The sequence below is a fragment of the Eurytemora carolleeae genome, unplaced genomic scaffold (assembly GCF_000591075.1).
Source record: "Eurytemora carolleeae unplaced genomic scaffold, Eaff_2.0 scaffold1437, whole genome shotgun sequence".
Classification (NCBI taxonomy): Eukaryota; Metazoa; Arthropoda; class Copepoda; order Calanoida; family Temoridae; genus Eurytemora; species Eurytemora carolleeae.
In genome coordinates this window covers 14,170-35,445 of record NW_019397401.1, presented here as the reverse complement: position 1 = coordinate 35,445, position 21,276 = coordinate 14,170, and the positions used below count along the sequence as shown (strand labels likewise).

General features: G+C 32.4%; 2 protein-coding genes and 3 long non-coding RNA genes across 9 annotated transcripts in view; all 5 read right to left on the bottom strand.

Moving 5' to 3' along the window:
* Window positions 1-9,583, bottom strand: part of LOC111714096 (mediator of RNA polymerase II transcription subunit 23-like) — a 35,276-nt gene extending 25,693 nt beyond the window's left edge. Inside the window, exons 1-13 of the mRNA XM_023489135.1 lie at window positions 9,478-9,583; window positions 9,263-9,327; window positions 8,348-8,434; window positions 6,963-7,065; window positions 6,223-6,293; window positions 4,875-4,979; window positions 4,322-4,612; window positions 3,802-3,872; window positions 3,319-3,472; window positions 2,243-2,386; window positions 1,795-1,892; window positions 816-870; window positions 9-119 (exon numbers count right to left, since the gene is read on the bottom strand). Of these exons, the coding sequence (XP_023344903.1) occupies window positions 9-119; window positions 816-870; window positions 1,795-1,892; window positions 2,243-2,386; window positions 3,319-3,472; window positions 3,802-3,872; window positions 4,322-4,612; window positions 4,875-4,979; window positions 6,223-6,293; window positions 6,963-7,065; window positions 8,348-8,434; window positions 9,263-9,327; window positions 9,478-9,532 (1,410 nt within the window). The 5' untranslated portion in view covers window positions 9,533-9,583. The remainder of the gene's footprint in view (window positions 1-8; window positions 120-815; window positions 871-1,794; window positions 1,893-2,242; window positions 2,387-3,318; window positions 3,473-3,801; window positions 3,873-4,321; window positions 4,613-4,874; window positions 4,980-6,222; window positions 6,294-6,962; window positions 7,066-8,347; window positions 8,435-9,262; window positions 9,328-9,477) is intronic.
* A 553-nt stretch (window positions 9,584-10,136) lies between these two features.
* LOC111714092 (uncharacterized) lies at window positions 10,137-12,237 on the bottom strand. Of its 3 annotated transcripts, none has more exons than XR_002767884.1 (4): window positions 12,191-12,237; window positions 11,470-11,551; window positions 10,706-10,767; window positions 10,137-10,212 (listed from the first exon to the last, which is right to left on the bottom strand). It is a non-coding gene; the product is annotated as an uncharacterized LOC111714092 (long non-coding RNA). The 3 variants fall into 3 exon arrangements; XR_002767885.1 differs by lacking the exon at window positions 12,191-12,237 and adding an exon at window positions 11,988-12,037; XR_002767886.1 differs by lacking the exon at window positions 12,191-12,237 and adding an exon at window positions 11,884-11,920.
* Window positions 12,238-12,303: 66 nt separating this feature from the next.
* Window positions 12,304-13,776, bottom strand: LOC111714102 (uncharacterized). The gene is made up of 3 exons (XR_002767888.1): window positions 13,687-13,776; window positions 12,673-12,786; window positions 12,304-12,408 (listed from the first exon to the last, which is right to left on the bottom strand). It is a non-coding gene; the product is annotated as an uncharacterized LOC111714102 (long non-coding RNA).
* Window positions 13,777-13,960: 184 nt separating this feature from the next.
* Window positions 13,961-17,427, bottom strand: LOC111714091 (uncharacterized). 3 transcript variants are annotated; one of them, XM_023489130.1, is made up of 7 exons: window positions 17,349-17,427; window positions 16,543-16,620; window positions 16,320-16,369; window positions 16,049-16,123; window positions 15,239-15,759; window positions 15,085-15,144; window positions 13,961-14,079 (listed from the first exon to the last, which is right to left on the bottom strand). In XM_023489130.1, exons 2-7 carry the CDS (start codon window positions 16,595-16,597, stop codon window positions 13,962-13,964), a joined length of 879 nt encoding a protein of 292 aa, XP_023344898.1. In that variant the 5' UTR covers window positions 16,598-16,620; window positions 17,349-17,427; the 3' UTR covers window position 13,961. The 3 variants fall into 3 exon arrangements, with proteins under 3 accessions (XP_023344898.1, XP_023344896.1, XP_023344899.1); XM_023489128.1 differs by lacking the exons at window positions 16,543-16,620; window positions 17,349-17,427 and having other exon boundaries at window positions 15,955-16,123; window positions 16,320-16,338; XM_023489131.1 differs by lacking the exons at window positions 15,085-15,144; window positions 16,543-16,620; window positions 17,349-17,427 and having other exon boundaries at window positions 15,955-16,123; window positions 16,320-16,338.
* Window positions 17,428-19,476: 2,049 nt separating this feature from the next.
* LOC111714101 (uncharacterized) lies at window positions 19,477-20,086 on the bottom strand. Its single transcript, XR_002767887.1, has 3 exons — window positions 19,997-20,086; window positions 19,783-19,888; window positions 19,477-19,500 (listed from the first exon to the last, which is right to left on the bottom strand). It is a non-coding gene; the product is annotated as an uncharacterized LOC111714101 (long non-coding RNA).
* Window positions 20,087-21,276: the final 1,190 nt, after the last annotated feature.

Sequence of the window (21,276 nt, the reverse complement as noted above, 5' to 3'; positions counted from 1 at the left end):
AACTGTACCTGGAATAGATCAGTGGTAGTTGAGAAGGTATTGCAGAGAAGAGGAACCAGGAAGGTCGGAGATACAGGTTCAAGACTGCATGGAGCTCTAGCAGCAGTTTCAAGGTACTCCTAGATACAAAGATAGGGTTCAAGATACTTCTAGATGCAAGGATAGGGTTCAAGATACTCCTAGATACAAGGATAGGGTTCAAGATACTTCTAGATACAAGGATAGGGTTCAAGGTACTCATAGATACTCCTGGATACAAGGAGAGGGTTCAGGATACTCCTAGATACAAGGATTGGGTTCAAGGTACCCATAGATACAAGGATAGGGTTCAAGATACTCCTAGATTCAAGGAGAGGGTTCAGGATACTCCTGGATACAAGGAGAGGGTTCAGGATACTCCTAGATACAAGGATTGGGTTCAAGATACTCTTGGATACAAATAAAGGGTTCAGGATACGCCTAGATACAAGGGTAGGGTTCAGGATACTCCTGTGAACAAGGAGAGGGTTCAAGAGGCTCCTGGATACAAGGATAGTGTTCAGGATACTCCCGGATTCAAGGTTAGGTTTCAGGATATTCCTGGATATGTGGATAGGGTTCAAAATGGATTTAAAATGAGGGTTCAAGATAATCNATAACAATAACAATAACAATAACAATAACAAGTGTCCGGCGTTGTCCGTGAATAAAAAAATCGAATTAAAAAAAATTGATTTTTAGAAAAAATTCGATTTAAGAAATAATAATAATAACAATGAAAAAGATGATATCAAACAAGGTTTACTTCCGGTAAAAAAAAAACTTTAAAAATTATATTTTGTTGTTTCCTGGATATCAGGTACAGGAAGTGGTTCAGTTTCATCATACATCCTGCAGTTATCAGATTCTTATTAATTGATAGATCCTTGCTGATTATAAAGGGACAGTACACGCAATTACTTTACAGTGATGAATGTCCGATTAACATCGGTACTCTTTAAACATTAATCTGAACATTAACGACGGAGAAATCCTTATTTTCCTCACTGAAAATTGAACGTCGAGAATTCAAGTGAACATAATTATTGTGTGTGAACTCAATGCAAAGGATTTTAGATATTTCCCGAACCAGGAATTCCTGGAATTCTGATTTCACTCAGGTACAAAGGGTCACTCTACACTCTACAGTACCATTAATGATACAACTATGGGTTCTTAAACTAATTGCCGTACGGTTGTGGCTCATGGCATCCGGAAGACAAAAAAGTTTATTTGTGGCATGGAAGGGAAAAATGTTGTGGCTTATGGCCGCCTGCCTTCCTCCGCTCCTACTCCTACAGTACTATTAATGATCACAAAATGGGTCCAAAATTAATTGAATTACCGTGCCCCAAAAATAAAAGGTATAAAAATATAAGATTAAATCATAAATCGATATATAATATATATATATCATAGGGATTTATGTGTATAGGGACCTTTTCTATTTATATTTGAGGTTTCTGTATGGTAGCATAAAATTGCACTCATTGATTCAAGCCTAATATTAAAGATGTGCTACTTATTTTCGTTTTCAGGACGGAAACATTTTTATGGATTTTCTTGACAAAACCATCGAATAGAAATAAAATATGATATGAAGTATGATTTAACTTAAATTTATCCTTGGACCATTTATATACTTTGTTAACACAACATGGAAAGAATTGTACAAGGGGGGGGGGGAGGGAGTTCAAGCGAGAGATAAAAAGAAAGAAAAGGTCGGGGCAGGGATATTTATAAAGTATACAGTATATACTGTACTCAGTACTGTACCTATATAGTTTAAGAACCCCCATGAAGTCTGAGAATGGATTTTTCTGAATAGATCCGGAGATAAACTGGAGGAGTACCCACATCAGCTTATCCCTACCCTAGATATTCATTCATTCATTCATTCATTCATTCATTCATTCATTCATTCATTCATTCATTTTATCATCCATTAGTTTATTCATTCATTTATTCATTCATTAATTCAATCATTCATTCATTCATTCATTCATTCATTCTTTCATTCATTCATTCATTCATCCTTTCACCTATTCATTCATTTTATCATCCATTAATTTATTCATTCATTTATTCATTCATTAATTCAATCATTAATTCAATCATTCATTCAATAATCCTTTTATTCATTTATCCATCCTTTTATTGCTTAACTTTTTTATAAACAAAAACCATGTCGCAAAAATTAAGTTTTTTTTCTACAAGGTTTTACCTTAGATAGTCCCTCAGCCTGAATCCCCTCTGAGAGTTCTGTAATGATTGTCGGGAAGGAGATGTACTGGTAGAGCACGAAAAAGATGAGATCCGTGGCCTGGTTCATGAACAAATCGTTCAACAGGGCCGCCTGCTGAACCTCCTGTACACACAGATTGTTTTTCGGGGATTTGTAAGATTATGTTTCGGGGATTTTTTAAATGTGTGTTTATTTTTGAATCTGTAAAATATGGGCCGAAACTTGTTTCTTTTATTCAATTTTCAAATCAAAATCAAATCATAAGTTGTAGGGATGGCCAAAGGCTCCAGTTGTGGATTGGAGTTTCAAGTCCTCCCCATTCCTGGTTTTACAGCCCTGGCCTTCTCTTTAAACAGAAAAAATTTCGTCTTATCCTCATTTTGATTACTTTCTTTTGCGAAGCGCCCGGCCACACGACCAAATTTGAGCCATGCCCCACTTTAGAATACCTAACATCCAAGGATTGCTACACAGTTCTTAAAGTTTGAATGCAATGTATTTCCCTAGCGAGTGTTACCGCGTTTTTAATCCAGTTTAGATATCTCGTTAAACAAGTTGTTTAGTTTTATAATCCAGTCCAACATTAATCTAGTCGAGTATGCATATTAAATTATGATTTGATTTGGTTTTCAGTTATTTTTATTATTTTATAAACTGTCTAGTGTCTATTCAGTTTAAGTTTGAAATGTACTGTTTATTTTGAAACTTATGCCAAAGGATTTCATCTGATTTATGGAGGATAATTCGACATCCTAAAACTTACAATCAATCTACAGTGAGACCCATAAACATGTGGAATAGGAAGACGACTATTAAGGATCAAATTGTGATTGAAGATAGTCCAATGAAGAATGAACATAAAAAACAGCAATTGTGTCGTGTACACAGACACATAATTTACTCAATAAGTTAATGCAAGTGGTAGAACTAGTTGTTTAACAACATCTAATGCAAAAGACTGTCTCCTTGCTATTACACAGTTTAAGAGGTCCCATTTTATTTTCAAGATCTTCATTTGGAAGAAAAACCGTTGTAATGAGTAATTTGTGCATTTCCTGTTCCGCCATGCGCATGAGCTCAAGGAGTGAGATGACCAGCTGCCGCTGCAGCGGGAAACATATTCCAGGCGTTGGAACCTCTTTGGTCGGCTTCTTTAAACTCAACACGTGGTTTATCAGGTCCTTACTGTACATCTGGGTCAGCAGGTACCTGGATAGATAGAAAGATATTTGATCAAAAGATAGACAGATGTATAGCTAGATGGATAGATAAAAAGATGTAATTAGACAAGGTAGACAGATAAAATAGATAGATAGATAGATAGAGAGACATATAGCTATTTAGATTGAGAGATACATATATATAAAGAAAAATTGACAGGTAGTTAGATAGATAAGTTGAAATCGCCTAATTTTTTTAAAAAAATTTTATTTTATATTATCTGGCCAACAATTAGTTTTAAAATTCTAAGTTCTTTCGGGAATGGTCCCTTTAATGTCTCCATTGAAATTAAGAGCTGTCCCTTTAATGCTGTGTACCTGAGGAAGTGGGGTTGAGGTTTTACAAGATCCTTATTGTACGGCAGAATCCGGTCGTATGTAGTGATTCCCTGGACACACCAAACCAGGATCAAACAATCAATCAATTGATCATCAACCAACCAAATCAACCAATCAATAAACCAATATATCAATCAATCAATAAACCAATATATCAATCAATCAATAAACCAATATATCAATCAATCAATAAACCAATATATCAATCAATCAATAAACCAACATATCAATCAATCAGTCCCTAATCTTCCCCTTATTCTTGCCCTCTTTCTTTCTTTCAAATTATCTCTTTCTTAATCCATCTATCTCTTTCTACTTATCATATTTTGCTTGGCAAAATCACATCTTAAACTTATCCCTTCCTTCTTCCAATATTTGCTTCTTATTTCTATCATTCTTTCCTATGTTTTTGTTTATATCTTCTACTCTTTGTATCACTTTATTAGTTTTCTCTGTTCAGTATTGTTAAATGAACAATTAAAACATAATTCTGGTTTTCCTTAAGCAAGAATTTGAGTGATGTAGGTTCCAGTTTCCAAGACGACATTACATTTGCCCGTCCCATGTACTCAACAATGGGAATGAGACGCGGCAAGTTTGTGCAGGAAACAATGGCGGCGGCCGGGCGGAAAGAATCCAGGAACTTTGCCACTAGGGGAACCAGGGTCCAGTGCGGCCAGCTTGAGGTTTCAGGATAGCTCTTGAGAATTTCATTTACAATGAAATATCCAGGTAGTAAAGCAGCATTCCGGTCAAATATATATTCTAGTACGCTGGTCAGCGCTGCAACCTAAAGAGATATTATGGTAAAGGATGAATGAATGAATGAAAGGATGAATAAATAAATGATTGAAAGAATGGATGGATAAATGAATGAATGAAAGAATGAATGAATGAAAGGAAGGATGATTGAAAGGATGAATGAATGATCGAAAGGATGAACGAATGAATGAAAGTATGAAAGGAAGGAAGGATGAATGAATGAATGAATGAATGAATGAAAAAACCAAAGAAAGAATGAATGAATTAGTGAGTGAGTGAATTAAATATACCTGAGGTCGAATGGATAGATCAAGGTCTGCTGGTAGGTTTTGTGCTTTCTCTATACAGTTCTTCATGATCTCACGGACACCCTTGTAATCTACTCCTCCTACAACCTGTAACAACATTGCACTCCCCGGGAACATGACAGTGTCAGTCCATAACCTAAAAGCCAACAAGCCCTGTATAAGCCAGTTGTCCATCAAACACTGAAGGACCTGAGCTCATGTTAAAGGGTCAGCCCCATCCCTCCAAGAAAGTCCTGCATAACAAGTTCTTATGGAACCTGATGGAGAACCCCATAGAGGTTGAGATAGGCCTCTATACCCTTAGCCCACCTAATATAGCTCACAAATGGGCACTTAAATACCACATGGGTTTCACTACGTTGGCCCACAACTCCCCTGAACATCTATTGTCTGACATCCCCCGCTCTGAAGCTGTTGAAGAGTCCTGAATCCTTGAGAGTTGTTGCCAAGTGGTTGCACCCTGCCTTGTTGTTGAACCCTTGACAGAAGATAACCCCACCATCCTGGTCCAGGCCTGAACCTGGATGGTTCAAGGGTCCTCCATTGTTCTTCAAGATTACTTCCCATTTCCTGTTCACCAGGTCTTGAAAGTAAACAAGGGATCTAGCGTCGATGATGAATTCAACTTGTTTTAAGACGAGTTTAACATGTTGAAAGATGACTTAAACTTGTTTAAAGATAAGTTAAACTTTTCTAAAGTTGAATTAAACTTGCTTAAAGATGAGTTTAATTAGTTTAAAGATGAGTTAAACTTGCTTAAAGATAAGTTATTAAACTAGTTCAAAGATGAATTAAACTAGTTTAAAGATGAGTTTAACTAGTTTAAAGATGAGTTTAATTAGTTTAAAGATGAGTTAAACTAGTTAAAAGTTAAACTAGTTAAAAGTTAAACTAGTTAGAAGATGAGTTAAACTAGTTTAAAGATGAGTTAAACTAGTTTAAAGATGAGTTAAACTAGTTCTAGTTTAAAGATGAGTTAAACTAGCTTAAAGATGAGTTAAACTAGTTCAAAGATGAGTTAAACTAGTTTAAAGATGAGTTAAACTAGTTTAAAGATGAGTTAAACTAGTTCAAAGATGAGTTAAACTAGCTTAAAGATGAGTTACACTAGTTAAAAGATGAGTTAAACTTGCTTAAAGATAAGTTATTAAACCAGTTCAAAGATGAGTTAAACTAGTTTAAAGATGAGTTAAACTAGTTTAAAGATGAGTTAAACTAGTTTAAAGATGAGTTAAACTAGTTTAAAAGATGAGTTACACTAGTTTTAAAGATGAGTTAAACTAGTTTAAAGATGAGTTACACTAGTTAAAAGATGAGTTAAACTATTTACCTGTCGAATGAGTTTAAATGCTGGATTCCATAGAGCCGGATTTTCATAATTTAGGTTCTCACAACTCAACACTGAAAACAAGGTCAAACTGACATTCTATACAAAATAACTGATTAATACTGGTTTTAAATCTAAAAAGACCAAATAATAAAACTTTACTTTTTTGTAATTTATAATAATTTCATTGTATGATGGCACAAAAAATTTTATCTTCTTGGATCCGAATCTGCAAAAATATTGGCAATCCATGGATTTAAATAATACAGTTTGAATCAAAAGGGAGAAATATCAATCAAAACACAATGTCAAACAATGTTGCTCTCAAAACACACATCTAATGTGTCAACTAGTAAAAATATTTTAAAAAGAATAGTATCTAAATAAAGATTAGCAAAAAGAATATTAATTTGTAATTTGTTTCTGGTAAAAGAAATTATCAAAACTTAAAGAAAAATCCAATTTTACCGGACGGATCCTGGATCCGCATCAAAATGAACTTGATTGCTAAGCGCTGATTTTTAAATGTGTCTCAAACCTGAATCACAAGCAAGACGAGCTGTAACCACATGTTTATACCTGAATCACAAGCAAGACGAGCTGTAGCCACATGTTTATACCTGAATCACAATCAAGACGAGCTGTAACCACATGTTTATACCTGAATCACAAGCAAGACGAGCTGTATGCACGTGTTTATACCTGAATCACAAGCAAGACGAGCTGTAACCACATGTTTATACCTGAATCACAAGCAAGACGAGCTGTAACCACATGTTTATTGACAGCTTCCAGTAGATAGTTCAGGAGAAGAGTTATCTTCCTTTGAGAGTTCAGTAGTCCAACCTAGAGATCAGAGTTGGTTTATGAACAAATAAAAAATGAAAAGTTTAACTTAGTATGACTGGTTCCAATACGTTTTAAAAAACACGTTAACTCCATTTCAAGGTACCTTCATTTATAGAGTGGCATGGCTGTGCCTAAAATGTACCAACATTAACGTAGTACAAATGTACATTGTACATAAAGCGATACCCACAAACGTAAGATTTTAACGACAACCTAAAACTATAACGATCTGAGGGTTGAATTTGAGATTCTGTCTTAAAAATAGTTTTTAATGGTATATTAAATTTTATTACAAAAAGATAAACAAGTAACCCTGTACCAGGACCGGTGTAATATATTTCCAGGATGGATAAAGGAAGTGTATTTGATAACGACAGTTTAGTGGCTCCGATCCATGGGGCCGGAGTGATTACTCTAATACATAATGTTAAACCATGTATTCAGGCTGTAGATACAGGTCATGGTAGTTGGGACTTTACGGCTTCGGCTACTTCCACTTGGGCATAACAGTATCATTGCTCATGTTATGCTAACTCTGTGATCCATGCACTCCAGAAGGAGGCAGAAGATAACAGGGAGGGGTGGGTACCTAGTAGCATTCGTGCTGTTAGGAAGGCATGATAGATAGATAGTGTTTCGCCACCAAAAGGTCACGATCTATTGATGAACCACCCCTGGATTTTGTCGGTCTGATGATGAATTGCCCCTGGATTGTAGACTTAAAATCTGTAAAGTTGACCGGTGTTTGTTTGTGTAGTACGCCTATTCTTGTGGTACAGTATCGCCTCAGTGTGACTAAAACCAGCAGTTTTTAAACATGTATTCGTGTTATGTCTGTTGTTTTTACAATTGCAGCATAAATGCGTTGAAATGAAAGTGTTAGATATTTTTCGAGAAAACGTTTTGACTTGATGTAGATAGATTCACTTGTGAGGATTTTGCTAGTCACTTAGAGGTTTGTTTCTAATCACACTGTTGCGTTAGTTTCGCAATTGATTTGTTTTCTTTTAGGCTATTAACTATAAACAGACGGGTCCTGACCTAAAATTGTGTACAGTTTATTTTACGCATATTGTATTTGTATTTTCTGTAGTAATTTTGTTTTTTCTCTCTCGCAGATTAAACCTGTATCTAAACTATTCTTCACTTCAGAAGATCACTAATGGTGGGAGATGCTCGGGGTTCCGGTCCGCCTAGCAGGATCCAGACAAAGTGATTAGATCAAGATATTCTTATTGAAAGTACAGCGGATGATTTAGGCCGCTTTATAGATGGATACCTGAGCAACATAATATTTGACAGTAGTATCCAGCAAAGCAGGAGTCTCCTTCTCTAGAATATTGATGAATTCAGCCGCAGCATTTTCCTAAATATACAGAATGGAAGAATGGATGTATGAATGAATAAATGAATGAAAGAATGAAGAAAGAAAAAAACATGAAAAAATTAATAATTTAAAGGATGAATGAAAGAAAAAAAAAACAAGAATAAATGAACGAATGAAAGGATAAATGAATGAATGGATTATTGAATGGATAAATGAATAAATAAATGAATGAATGAATAAATCCTAAATGAAAGGAGTAATAAATAAATGAAAGAACGAATAAACGAATAACGGATGAATGAATTTATGAATAAATAAATGAATGAATAAATAAATGAATGAATAAATAAATGAAAAGAATTAAAGGATTAATGAAAGAATGAAAGGATGAATGAAAGGATGAATGAATGAATGAAAGGATCGATGAAAGAATGAATGAAAGGATGAATGAAAGGATGAAAGAAATGATGAAAGAAAAGATGAATGAGTGACTGAATGAATAGATGAATGAAAGGATGAAAGAAATGATGAAAGAAAGGATGAAAGAAAGGATGATTGAAAGGATGAAAGAAAGGATGAAAGAAAGGATGAAAGAAAGGATGAAAGAAAGGATGAATGAAAAGATGAATGAGTGACTGAATGAATAGATGAATGAATAAATGAATGAATGAATGAAAGGGTGAATGAAATGATGAATGAAAGGATGAATGAAAGGATGAATGAAAGGATAAATAAAAGGATGAATGAAAGGATGAATGAAAGAATTAATGAAAGAATTAATGAAAGGATGAATAAAAGGATGAATAAAAGGATGAATAAAAGGATGAATGAAAGGATGAATGAATGGATGAATGAAAGGATGAATACCTGATTAGCTTTATTTAGATCAGCTCTATGCGTGAGAAAAAAATTAAACCCAACTTCAACAGCATCTGTAATCAAAAAATAAAAATAACCAATAACAAAAACAAAAAATTACTATGTTAGAAACGGAAACAATGACATTTACAAAAATAACAACAATCAAACAACAACAACAAACACCAACAAGATCAAAATCAAAAAAAAAAAACGGAGCCCACCTAGACTGATCTGATCTGCCAAAAACTGTGAAATCCTATTCTCCACAGCTCCCATTTTTAGTTTTTATTTCATTCTGAAAATTTAAACAAATGGCCATTATTAACATTACTTTTTGGAAATACTTGAAAAGTTAATTTTGCCAAAATGAATTCTGTGTTTGTAAAAATGAATTCTTAGTTTAAAAAAATGAATTCTATGTTTGTAAAAATGAATTATATGTTTTAAAAAATTAATTCTATGGTTTGTAAAAATGAATTCTATGTTTGTAAAAATGAATTCTATGTTTGTAAAAATGAATTCTATGCTTGTAAAAATGAATTTTAACTTGTAAGAATATTTTTCCAAAATGAAGGCCATGCTAGTAAAAAATATTTCTTTATTTTTAAAACTAAGTTTGCTAACATTTTGATAAGAAAGCTTTTTATTTTGGTTTCTTCTTCAAGCCAGAACTTGTGTTGTGAATTTCAGGAGCAAGCATTCATTTCCATCTTATACAGGCAAACAGGTTTATCTATTTACTCTTCGATTTACCGTCACACCCGGCAGGAATACCTTTAATTTAGGGATCAAGCATTTATCCTCAAATATAGAAGTGCCCACATTAGATATCTAGATCAAGCTCTGTTCTATATTTGTTCTGATCTGATCTATTCTATTCTGAACTTGGTTCTGGTGCCTAGGCTCAGTATGTTATCAGAGAGACGAAGAAGAACTAACAAGAAAACGCTGGTTCCCTACAAATTAAGAAAAAAAATATTTAAAAATGAAAAAAAAATCAATTTTAAAAATGACATAAAAATTGAAAAAAATTTAGTTTTTCTATTACAAGGATTCAAAGTTCTGGGATAGAATATTATATTACACTTGAAAAAACAAATGTTGCGATCAGCAAAGGAACTGTACACTGTCACAAGTTCTAATTTTCTAATCCCTATATCTTTGCAACCTGAAGTCGTATATTAATGGTATATTAAACTATAAGAGTTCTGTATCATGTATGAAAGGTTTACAAAATCTAGCTGCAAAGATAAAACGATAAAAATAGAGTTTGAGCGAGCGTTCAGTTCTTTGTTCAGAGAGTAAAATCATCTTTGCAAATCTTAAAAGTGTAATTTGTACTAATGATGGTATAAATAAATAAACAACAGTAATGCATCATATGGTATTAATATGATTATATTATTAATAACAAATAAAAATGAATTATAACGCTAATAATAATAATACCTCAACAATTATAAAGTGACTAAGGCTTGACCCTATCTGCAACCAGGAACCAGTGTTACGCACTTTAATAATATGGAATAGTTAAGATTAAAAGGTGATAAAGGTCAAATAGTCGGGGATAAAGGTCAAATAGTCAGGGATAAAGGTCAAATAGTCGGGGATAAAGGTCAAATAGTCGGGGATAAAGGTCAAATAGTCGGGGATAAAGGTCAAATAATCAAGGATAAAGGTCAAATGCTCGGGGATAAAGGTCAAATGGACAAGGATACAGTTCAAATGGTCAAGGACAAAGGTCAAATGGACAAGGATAAAGGTCAAATGCTCGGGGATAAAGGTCAACAAGGATACAGTTCAAATGGTCAAGGACAAAGGTCAAATGTACAAGGATAAAGGTCAAATGCTCGGGGATAAAGGTCAAATGGACAAGGATAAAGGTCAAATGGACAAGGATAAAGTTCAAATTGTCAAGGACAAATGTCAAATGGACAAGGATAAAGTTCAAATGGTCAAGGACAAAGGTAAAATGGACAAGGAAAAAGTACAAATGGTCGAGGACAAAGGTCAAATGGACAAGGAAAAAGGTCAATGGTCAAGGACAATGGTAAAATGGACAAATATAATTGCCTAATGATAAAGAAATGGTCAAGGAAAAACGTCTAAAGGTCAAGAAAGAGTCAAATAGTCAAATAAATGTCAAAGGTAAAAATTTTTCAAGAACTTATGCATCCCTGCCGAAAATTTTATGTAAAAATTCAAATTCTAACCTAGATGGAAGAAGTGAAGACTAAGAATATCAGTGAAAAGATGAAGAAGGGAAAACACCAAATCCCTGTTCATCCCAAGAATCTAAACATATCAAATTATTGTAAGGTTAATTTAAAATAACCCTAGCTCCATTGCAATGCCCGATTTAAAAAGATACCCTTTAAACCTTCGACTGTTCATCGAGGACAGAGAGCTCCGTGTCTATATATCTCAAAAAGTGATTGAATTGCCGTAAAAGCTAGCGTACAGTGTGAAATCAACACAGCTGATCTATTATCATCATAAGCCCAGAATTCAAGTATTTAGAAATAAATACCTTTCTATGCATAGAGAAAATTATTCCAGTTAATAGGAATAAATATCTTTATAAGCCCAGAAAGAAGTATTGCAGTGTTCAGAATAGGAATAAATACCTTTATAATCCCAGAAAAAAGTATTCCAGTGCTTAGAATAGGAATAAATACCTTTTTAACCCAGAAAAAAAAAGTATTCTAATGTTCAGAATAGGAATAAATACCTTTATAAGCCCAGAAAAAAAGTATTCCAATGTTCAGAATAGGAATAAATTCCTTTAAAAACCCTGAGAAAAGTATTCCAGTGTTCAGAATAGGAATAAATACCTTTTTAAACCCAGAAAAAAAGTATTCCAATGTTCAGAATAGGAATAAATACCTTTTTAAGCCCAGAAAAAAAGTATTCCAATGGAATAGGAATAAATACCTTTATAAGCCCTGAGAAAAGTATTCCAGTGTTCAGAATAGGAATAATAAAAAATAATTTAATAACAGAGACAGTAGAATTGAGCAAATTTATTACTGATATAATTTTAATTTTGTTCCAAGATGTTTTAAATAATTAGTAATTCACAATAATAATTAACTAATTAATTAATTAAAAATAATACCATTGTCAAATGCAGTACTTCGATCAGATTCAGCCTAAAATATTAAACATCAGATTTTAAACAGAATAAATACATATTTAAACAAGAAAGTCAATAACATAAATAGATAGATAGATAGATGGATATATCTATCCATCAGAATATAGGAAAAAACTTCGATAGATAGATACCTGAATCCATGAATAGATAGATAATGAGATAGTGAGTAAGAATATATTTTCATAATATAAACTAAGCACTAAGCAGACAGATATATAGATAAAAAGAAAGATAGAAAGATAGATAGATAGATAGATACCTGAATCCATGAATAGATAGATAATGAGATTGTGAGTAAGAATATATTTTCATAATATAAACTGAGGAGAGTATAGTTTGCCCCTAGAGCTAGCATCACACCAATCAGTCTCTCCTAATTAAAAAGTTTGAAATGAAAACCAAGGTTAAATAAATGAATGAAAGAACGAATAAAAGAAAACAATGAATGAAAGGATGAACAAACAAATGAACGAACAAATGAAAAAAATCGAATGAATGAGTAAAAGGATGAATGAAACAGTCATTGAATCTTGATCAAGAAATAGAATAAAGGATGCATGAATGTATATAGGATTCATGAATGAATAAAGGATGTATAAATGAATAAAGAATGCATGAATGAATAAAGGATGTATAAATGAATAAAGAATGCATGAATAAATAAAGAATGCATGAATGAATAAAGGATGTATAAATGAATAAAGAATGCATGAATGAATAAAGAATGCATGAATGAATAAAGGATGTATGAATGAATAAAGAATGCATGAATGAATAAAGGATGCAAGGATGAAAAAAGAATGCATGAATGAATAAAGAATGCATGAATAAAAAAAGGATGCAAGGATGAATAAAGGATGTATGAATGAATAAAGGATGCATGAATGAATATAGGAAAAAATAAATAAATGAGTTAAACAATCAAATAATTCATTAAAAAAATATCTACCTCAGTGAATTAATCAGTAAATTAAATTATAAGGATGAACGAATCAATAAAAGATTAAATGAATAAATGAGTTAATCAATCAATCATATTAAAAAAAAATAATATATTATAATAATATTATTATAATACATTATTTTTTTTTAATATGATTGATTGATTAACTCATTTATTCATTTAATCTTTTATTGATTCGTTCATCCTTATAATATTATTATAATACAAGACTAATAAATCAAATAAGGTTGAATAATGATTGAATAAAAGAGTGAAATCAATCAATAATATATCTAAAAATGTATTATTAATGATTATGTGTCCTTATACCTGAAAATCTGTAGTTAGAAGAATTGAAGCGGGAACTGTTAGGACAAAAATTATCCAAGAGGTACACTGTACCAGGCCGGACAATCCTAGATCAAACAGTACATTGAGTACTCTTGTACACATAGTAAATTGATAAGAAATCAAGAAATCAAGAAATCAAGAAATCAAGAAATCAAGAAATAAAGAAATAAAGAAATCAATAATTAGAAAATAAATCAAACAAAATCAAATCAATCAACTGTCAAATAACCTGGCTAACAATCCTTTAAATTGTATCAATAAATAAACCCAACATAAATCCCTGAAAATACCAACCTGCCATCTATAGCTGGAAACCAGGAGAATCCTCCAGCAAGGAGAATAGATAAACCCTGAACCAGGTTTCTCCTCTTGCTAAATTAACAAAGTGATTGTTTAATAAAACATGATTTTAAGTGACCCTCCATGAAAAGGGAAGCATGTCCGATTTTCGACATAACGAATCATAAGTAAATGAAATCTGAAAAAGAAGCCCCCGCTATGGATAATCAAGAATGTAGATAATCAGGTTGTTAATTTAGAAAAACGACGATATCTTTATAGATTAAATAATTAAAGGAATTGTACTGCTGTGAATCGGACATTACACTCACTAAATGAAGGGACACATTCTCTAATTAAGTTTTCACTGACTAGGATCTTTTGATTTTCACGTTTTGTGAAAAAAAAATTTATGATAAAAAATGCTTTCGCTAATTTCCTGAACCAAAACAAAAATTCTAAAAATATAAATTTTTTTCCTATTTTTTTTTCAGAAACATTGATGATAATCTTTTGGCACTACAATATAGGCTTTTAGGCACAAATCAACTCAGATAAAATAAAACATTTAGGATCGTCCTACTACCACCATTCAAATCCGAAAGCCTGTCAAAGAAGGTTTAATTACTTTGCGACCTCATAAGCCCTAAATTTAGATTGGAAAAAAAGCTTGTTTGGTTCTTTCTTAGGATTTTAAAACTGTTCTTAAAAATTTCTCATCAGGAGAAGGAGTTGCATAAAAGTGATTGCAATAAGTATACCTGTATAAAAGTGATTGCAATAAGAATACCTGCATAAAAGAGGTTGCAATAAGAATACCTGTATAAAAAAGAGGTTGCAATAAGTATACCTGAATGAAAAAGAGGTTGCAATAAGTATGCTTGAATAAAAAAGAGGTTGCGATAAGTATACCCGAATGAAAAAGAGGTTGCAATAAGTATATCTGAATAAAAAAGAAGTTGCAATAAGTATACCTGAATAAAAAAGAGGTTGCAATAAGTATACCTGTATAAAAAAGAGGTTGCAATAATTATACCTGAATAAAAAAGAGGTTGCCATAAGTATACCTGTATAATAAAGAGGTTGCCATAAGTATACCTGTATAAAAAAGAGGTTGCAAGAAGTTTACCTGAATAAGAGAGGTTGCAATAAATATACCTGAATAAAAAAAGAGGTTGCAATAAGTATATCTGAATAAAAAAGAGGTTGCAATAAGTATACCTCAAAGAAAAAGAGGTTGCAATAAGTATACCTGAATATAAAAGAGGTTGCAATTAGACCAATCCCCAGAGCTAAACATCTTCGGTCAAAAAAGGAGAAAACCACGGATTCACAGATCAACACTGTAAACAGAAGGATACAGACGACCTCTCTGTTGATTTTGATTGATTGATTGTAGGTGCTTAGCTGGCCTAGCAGCTGGGTCAACATATACACTGGAGCAGTGTAGTAGAACAGGAAGTGCAGAGGTAACTGCTGACACCACCAGGAGAACATACACAGCAGGAGGAGCAGCATATTCATAGTGTTAAACTTGCTACACGAGGGGCCAGTCATTTTAACAAGTCCGGAAAACAACTGGAGGACAAGTACAGTGTTGAAGAGGAGAGAGAGGATGAGACTGATAGAGATGAGAACCCGGAGGATGTTCTCCTGATATCTCTGGTAGTAGGTGATACCGGAGAAGGTCTTTTCGATACAGGCGGAGATTGTGTTGATTGATTGAGTGTACTGACTGGAAGAGATCAATCGGTCAATCGTTCTTTCACACTCCTATATTTATCAAACAATAATTTTTTTTTACTAATTTAACCACTTTTTAAAACTTTTATTTTATTTTAAATTTTGTACATACCATATTCAAAATTGAGCTTTACTATACATGTGTTTAACATGGTTAGTTTTTAATTCTTATATTGTTTTAACAGTTGTTTGTTTTCTTCTTATCTGTTATTTGTTATTGTTTGCCTGGATATTGTACTGTGTGAACCCTGGATATTGTTTTTGTTTGCCTGGATATTGTACTGTGTGAACCCTGGATATTGTTATTGTTATTGTTTGCCTGGATATTGTACTGTGTGAACCCTGGATATTGTTTATGGAAAAGGGTTGGAAAATATCCTCTCTCCGGGACAGACTAGATACAGAGGTGTTTACTTTCCAGATGAAATCAAAAGTGACAAAAGACGTTTTTTTATGTTTTTATGTTTTTAGTTTTAGTTTACTTAGGCTCAAGTCAGAAGAAAGGCTTGTAGTTGTTGATAACTTAGTAGCCTAGCTAATTTGCAAAAATATAAAGGAGTATTTTTTTCTTGAACTATAGACACCCCTGCCTTAAGTTCTTCATACTGAACTAGAAGTTGAGTGTACTGCCCTTTCAGTGCTGGAAAAAAATATAAAATTAATTATCTTTTTTATTTTATCACATTTAAGAAAAAAATCAACCATTCTCTCAAATGGACATATGGTAAAGAGTAAAAAAAAGTGGCAAAAAATTAGTTCCCTCATATCAACGAAATCTAAATCAAAAACAAAAAATCCTGGGAATTTGCTTACCTAGAGAGAGTTCCCGTGGATGTAGATCTAGAATATTGTGCGGGAGTAAACCCATACTGTTCACGGGGATTTTATTCCCTGGATTTAATACCTTATCATACTTTATGTTAGGTGATTAGGTATAGAACAAAAGTAAGCCTATTAAAATTACTTGCAAGATATCTCTTTACCTCTTTTTTTTTTAATAAAAAGCTTAAATTTTTACATTTCAATCAGAGTTATGACAAAGGTACATCGGAGATGCGACGTAGATAGGATGTGAATTCGCATAGATATCTATCTATCTATCTATTATGACAAAGGTACAACAAAGGTACATCATAGGAACAACAAAGGTACAAAAAAGGTACAGAAAAAGTAAAACAACAAACACACAACAAAGGTACAACAAAGGTACAACAAAGGTACATCAAAGGTACAACAAAGGAACAACAAAGGTACAACAAAGGTACATCAAAGGTACAACAAAAGTACATCAAAGGTACAACGAAGCTACAGAAAATGTACAACAATTGAACAAACGTACAACAACCGTACAAAAAAGGTACAACAAAGGTACAACAAACGTTCAACAAACATACAACAAAAGTATAATAAAGGTTCAACTAAAGTACAACAAAGGTACAAATTAAGGACAAAGGACAATGAAGGTATGAGAAAGGTACGTCAATGGTATGACAAAGGAACGACGAATAAATGATGGAAACTGTTTTTATCATTCAAATATAAGTCAGGTGGTTCAAGAATTAACACGAGTAGGGAGGTGGATATTTAACCTATTTTGAACTAAGTATTTGATAATATTCCTAGAAGAGTGGATATTAGAGGAGTTATATCAGCCTGCTGAACATCAACTTTATCCTAAATTAAATAAACTTCTGGAACCCTTTAAGTTTTAAAAGATTAAATTCATGTATTTTACCAAAAACATTCATTCTACTATCTCTACAGTACACTCTACCTTATTAATTGTTTGAAACAGCAGTTAACGGGTTCAAATTTTAAATTTATAAGTAAAATAAAAATGAAGGATTGACAGAAAAGGGAAAGTAAGTAAAGAATGATATAAAAGCATACTTTTGGTACCCTGAGCTCTCGTCAGGAGTGTTTGCGAAAAATGAAAGGGGGTATAGACTAACGTCGAATTGAATTCGATGGTGATCGCTACTAATCTTTCTTCTATCTGTTACACCTATAAGGAGAAAAAGGTTTAACACGACTCATACCGAAGAACGTAGCGTCCATATAAATTCACAAAGTTGCATAATTCAACTCAGATCATAAATAATTCAATTAAATTTAAGATTGATCATTCAGATATTAGAACTTATAATCATCGAATTCAATTTGATGCATTCGTAAATAGTCAATATTTAATAATATTTTGTTTTTGTTTAAAATACTTTAAAGTTTGAACGACCATTATTTGGTCTCTAGGTGTCTCTGTTCTTGATGCTTCAGAGGTTCCACGTAGGAGAGACACCTAGCAACCAAAAAATTCATTGCTTAAAGTATATCGTATATGTAACAAATAATAAATAATATGAAATATCACCTTTTTATGAGTGCATCGAATAAAATTCGATAACAATAGGTAATAATGTCTGAATGGTAGTTTTAAATCTGCGTACACTAGAGACTTACAGATTGTGCCTGTCTTGAAGGTGATATCTAGATATCGAGAATATACACTCCATGTGTCGGTCCTCCCGATAATATCTAGATAAAGAGAATATATACGCTGTGTGCCTCTCTTGAAGGTGTTATCTAGATATAGAAAATATATACGCTGTATGCCGGTCCTCCCGATAATATCTAGATATAGAGAATATATACACTGTGTGCCTGTCTTGAAGGTGATATCTAGATATCGAGAATATACACTCCATGTGCCGGTCCTCCCTATAATATCTAGATATAGAGAATATCTACGCTGTATACAAATCCTCTCGATAATATCTAGATATAGAGAATATATACGCCGTATGCCGATCCTCCCGATAATATCTAGATATAGAAAATATATACGCCGTATGCCGATCCTCCCGATAATATCTAGATATAGAAAATATATACACTGTATGCCGGTCCTCCCGATAATATCTAGATAAAGAGAATATATACGCTGTGTGCCTCTCTTGAAGGTGATATCTAGATATAGAAAATATAAACGCTGTATGCAGGTCCTCCCGATAATATCTAGATATAGAGAATATATACACTGTGTGCCTGTCTTGAAGGTGATATCTAGATATCGAGAATTTACACTCCATGTGCCGATCCTCCCGATAATATCTAGATATAGAGAATATATACACCATATGCCGATCCTCCCGCTAATATCTGGATATAGAAAATATATATGCTGTATGCCAATCCTCCCAATAATATCTAGATATAAAAATATATACGCTGTATGCCGATCCTCCCGATAATATCTAGATATAGAGAATATATACGCCGTATGCCGATCCTCCCAATAATATCTAGATATAGAGAATATATACGCTGTATGCCAATCCTCCCAATAATATCTAGATATTAAAAATATATACGCTGTATGCCGATCCTCCCGATAATATCTAGATATAGAGAATATATACGCCGTATGCCGATCCTCCCGAAAATATCTAGATATAGAAAATATATACGCTGTTGCGGTCCTCCCGATAATATCTAGATAAAGAGAATATATACGCTGTGTGCCTCTCTTGAAGGTGATATCTAGATATAGAGAATATATACGCTATATGCCAATCCTCCCGATAATATCTTGATATAGAGAATATATACACTGTGTGCCTGTCTTGAAGGTGATATCTAGATATATAGAATATATTCACTGTGTGCTGGCAGTACTATCTAGATATAGAGAATATATACACTGTGTCCTGGTCTTCTCGGTAATATCTAGAAAAAGAGAATGTCTACACTGTGTGCTGGTCTTCTCGGTAATATCTAGATATAGAAAATATATACGCTATGTGCCTGTCTTGAAGGTAATATCTGGATATAAAAAGTAAATACGCTGTGTGCCGGTACTCCTGGTTGTTTTTTGCAAAAATAATAAAAAAAATATAATTTTTTTGCTTTCAGGGTAAGACTAAATCGATTATTTCCCCAAGGGAAGCTTAATTCACACAAAAGATTTGCAAGAATCATATATAAAAAAAGAGACAAGATAAGTATTACATTAAGACTTTTTAGGGAAATATACATCCCTGTTTTAACATGAAATACCTCTCTATAGACTGAACAACACGATCCACCCCAGCATCAACAACTAGTATATTCTCCTTGTACTCTCTACTTCCGGGTTTATTAGTGTGACCATTAGTGTCACATCCTTAACAATGAATTGAATGAATGAAAGAATGAAAGGATGGATGAATGAATGAATGAATGAATGAATGAATGAATGAATGAATGAATGAATGAATGAATGAATGAATACCTAGTAAATGAAGGAAGAATATATTCCCCTGCTCTCTGAGTTTAAGTTGAAGATCCGAATTCTCTGAAGCAGATTCGAAGAATCTTTCAACCTAATTATTTCAATTCATCAATTCATTATTTCATCAATTCATCAATTCATTATTTCATCAATTCATCAATTCATTATTTCATTATTTCATCAATTCATCAATTCATTATTTAATCAATTCATCAATTTATCAATTTATTAATTTATCAATTCATTAATTCATTAATTCATCTATTCATCAATTCATCAATTTATGAATTCATCTATTCATCAATTTATGAATTCATCTATTCAACAATTCAACAATTCAACAATTTTAACATGATCGATTCACAACGGTACCCTTCAGTTTTTGCCAGATTAACAATGAGGAAAATGTCGTCGTTTTTCCGGCTCGAAATGATTCGAATTTTCAATTTTCGATTGTCAATGGTCAATCCACAAGTAACTTAAAGAGACTTTAGTGACTTTTGTTAATAAACGCAGAAAAAATAGTACATTTTCGGATATAAATAAAAAGTAGCTTTAACAAAGATATAAAATTGTTAATTTCTGTTTGTTTCCTGTTCAGAACAGAATCAAAATCCACCGGGTTCTCAGACCAACCCTGAATATTAAATAGACTTTAATCCCAGAAACAGTTTGTAAAACATTTAAATTAAAATACAGTGGCAGGCGATTATATCAATACAATAAAGACAACTTTCAATTTCAATTTTAATTTATATCAAACTGTTAAACAGCTGTCAATTTAAAAAGTTTCTCTTTGATTACTTGTAAACTTTTAATTCAATTAGAGTGTTCTAATTTTAAAAAAAATAATTAATAAAAATATATCCAAAAGGTGGAAGCGAAAATAAAATGATAAATAGATAAATCAAACTTTGGTGAAAGATAAAAAGAAGAACCGGTTGTTTCTTTAATATGGTTCATCCCATACCAGAATATATAATATATATATTCTTTAATTTGGTTCATCCCATACCAGGATATATAATATATATATTCTTTAATTTGGTTCATCCCATTCCAGGATATATTATATATATATTCTTTAATTTGGTTCATCCCATACCAGGATATATAAAATATATATTCTTTAATTTGGTTCATCCCATACCAGGATATATAATATATATATATATTCTTTAATTTGGTTCATCCCATACCAGGATATATAATATATATATATATTCTTTAAAGTTAACTTATGAAGCTATGTTTCCATAAGTAACAAATAATAAATAATA

Bases quoted from the DNA above. Each gene is read 5' to 3' on its own strand.
- LOC111714091 (XM_023489128.1), bottom strand. The intron at 15,145-15,238 runs GTATACTTATTG...TTTTTTATTCAG, and splicing joins GCAACCTCTTTTATATTCAG to GTATATTTATTGCAACCTCT. The intron at 14,080-15,084 runs GTATACTTATGG...TTGTTAATTTAG, and splicing joins GCAACCTCTTTTTTATACAG to CAAGAGGAGAAACCTGGTTC.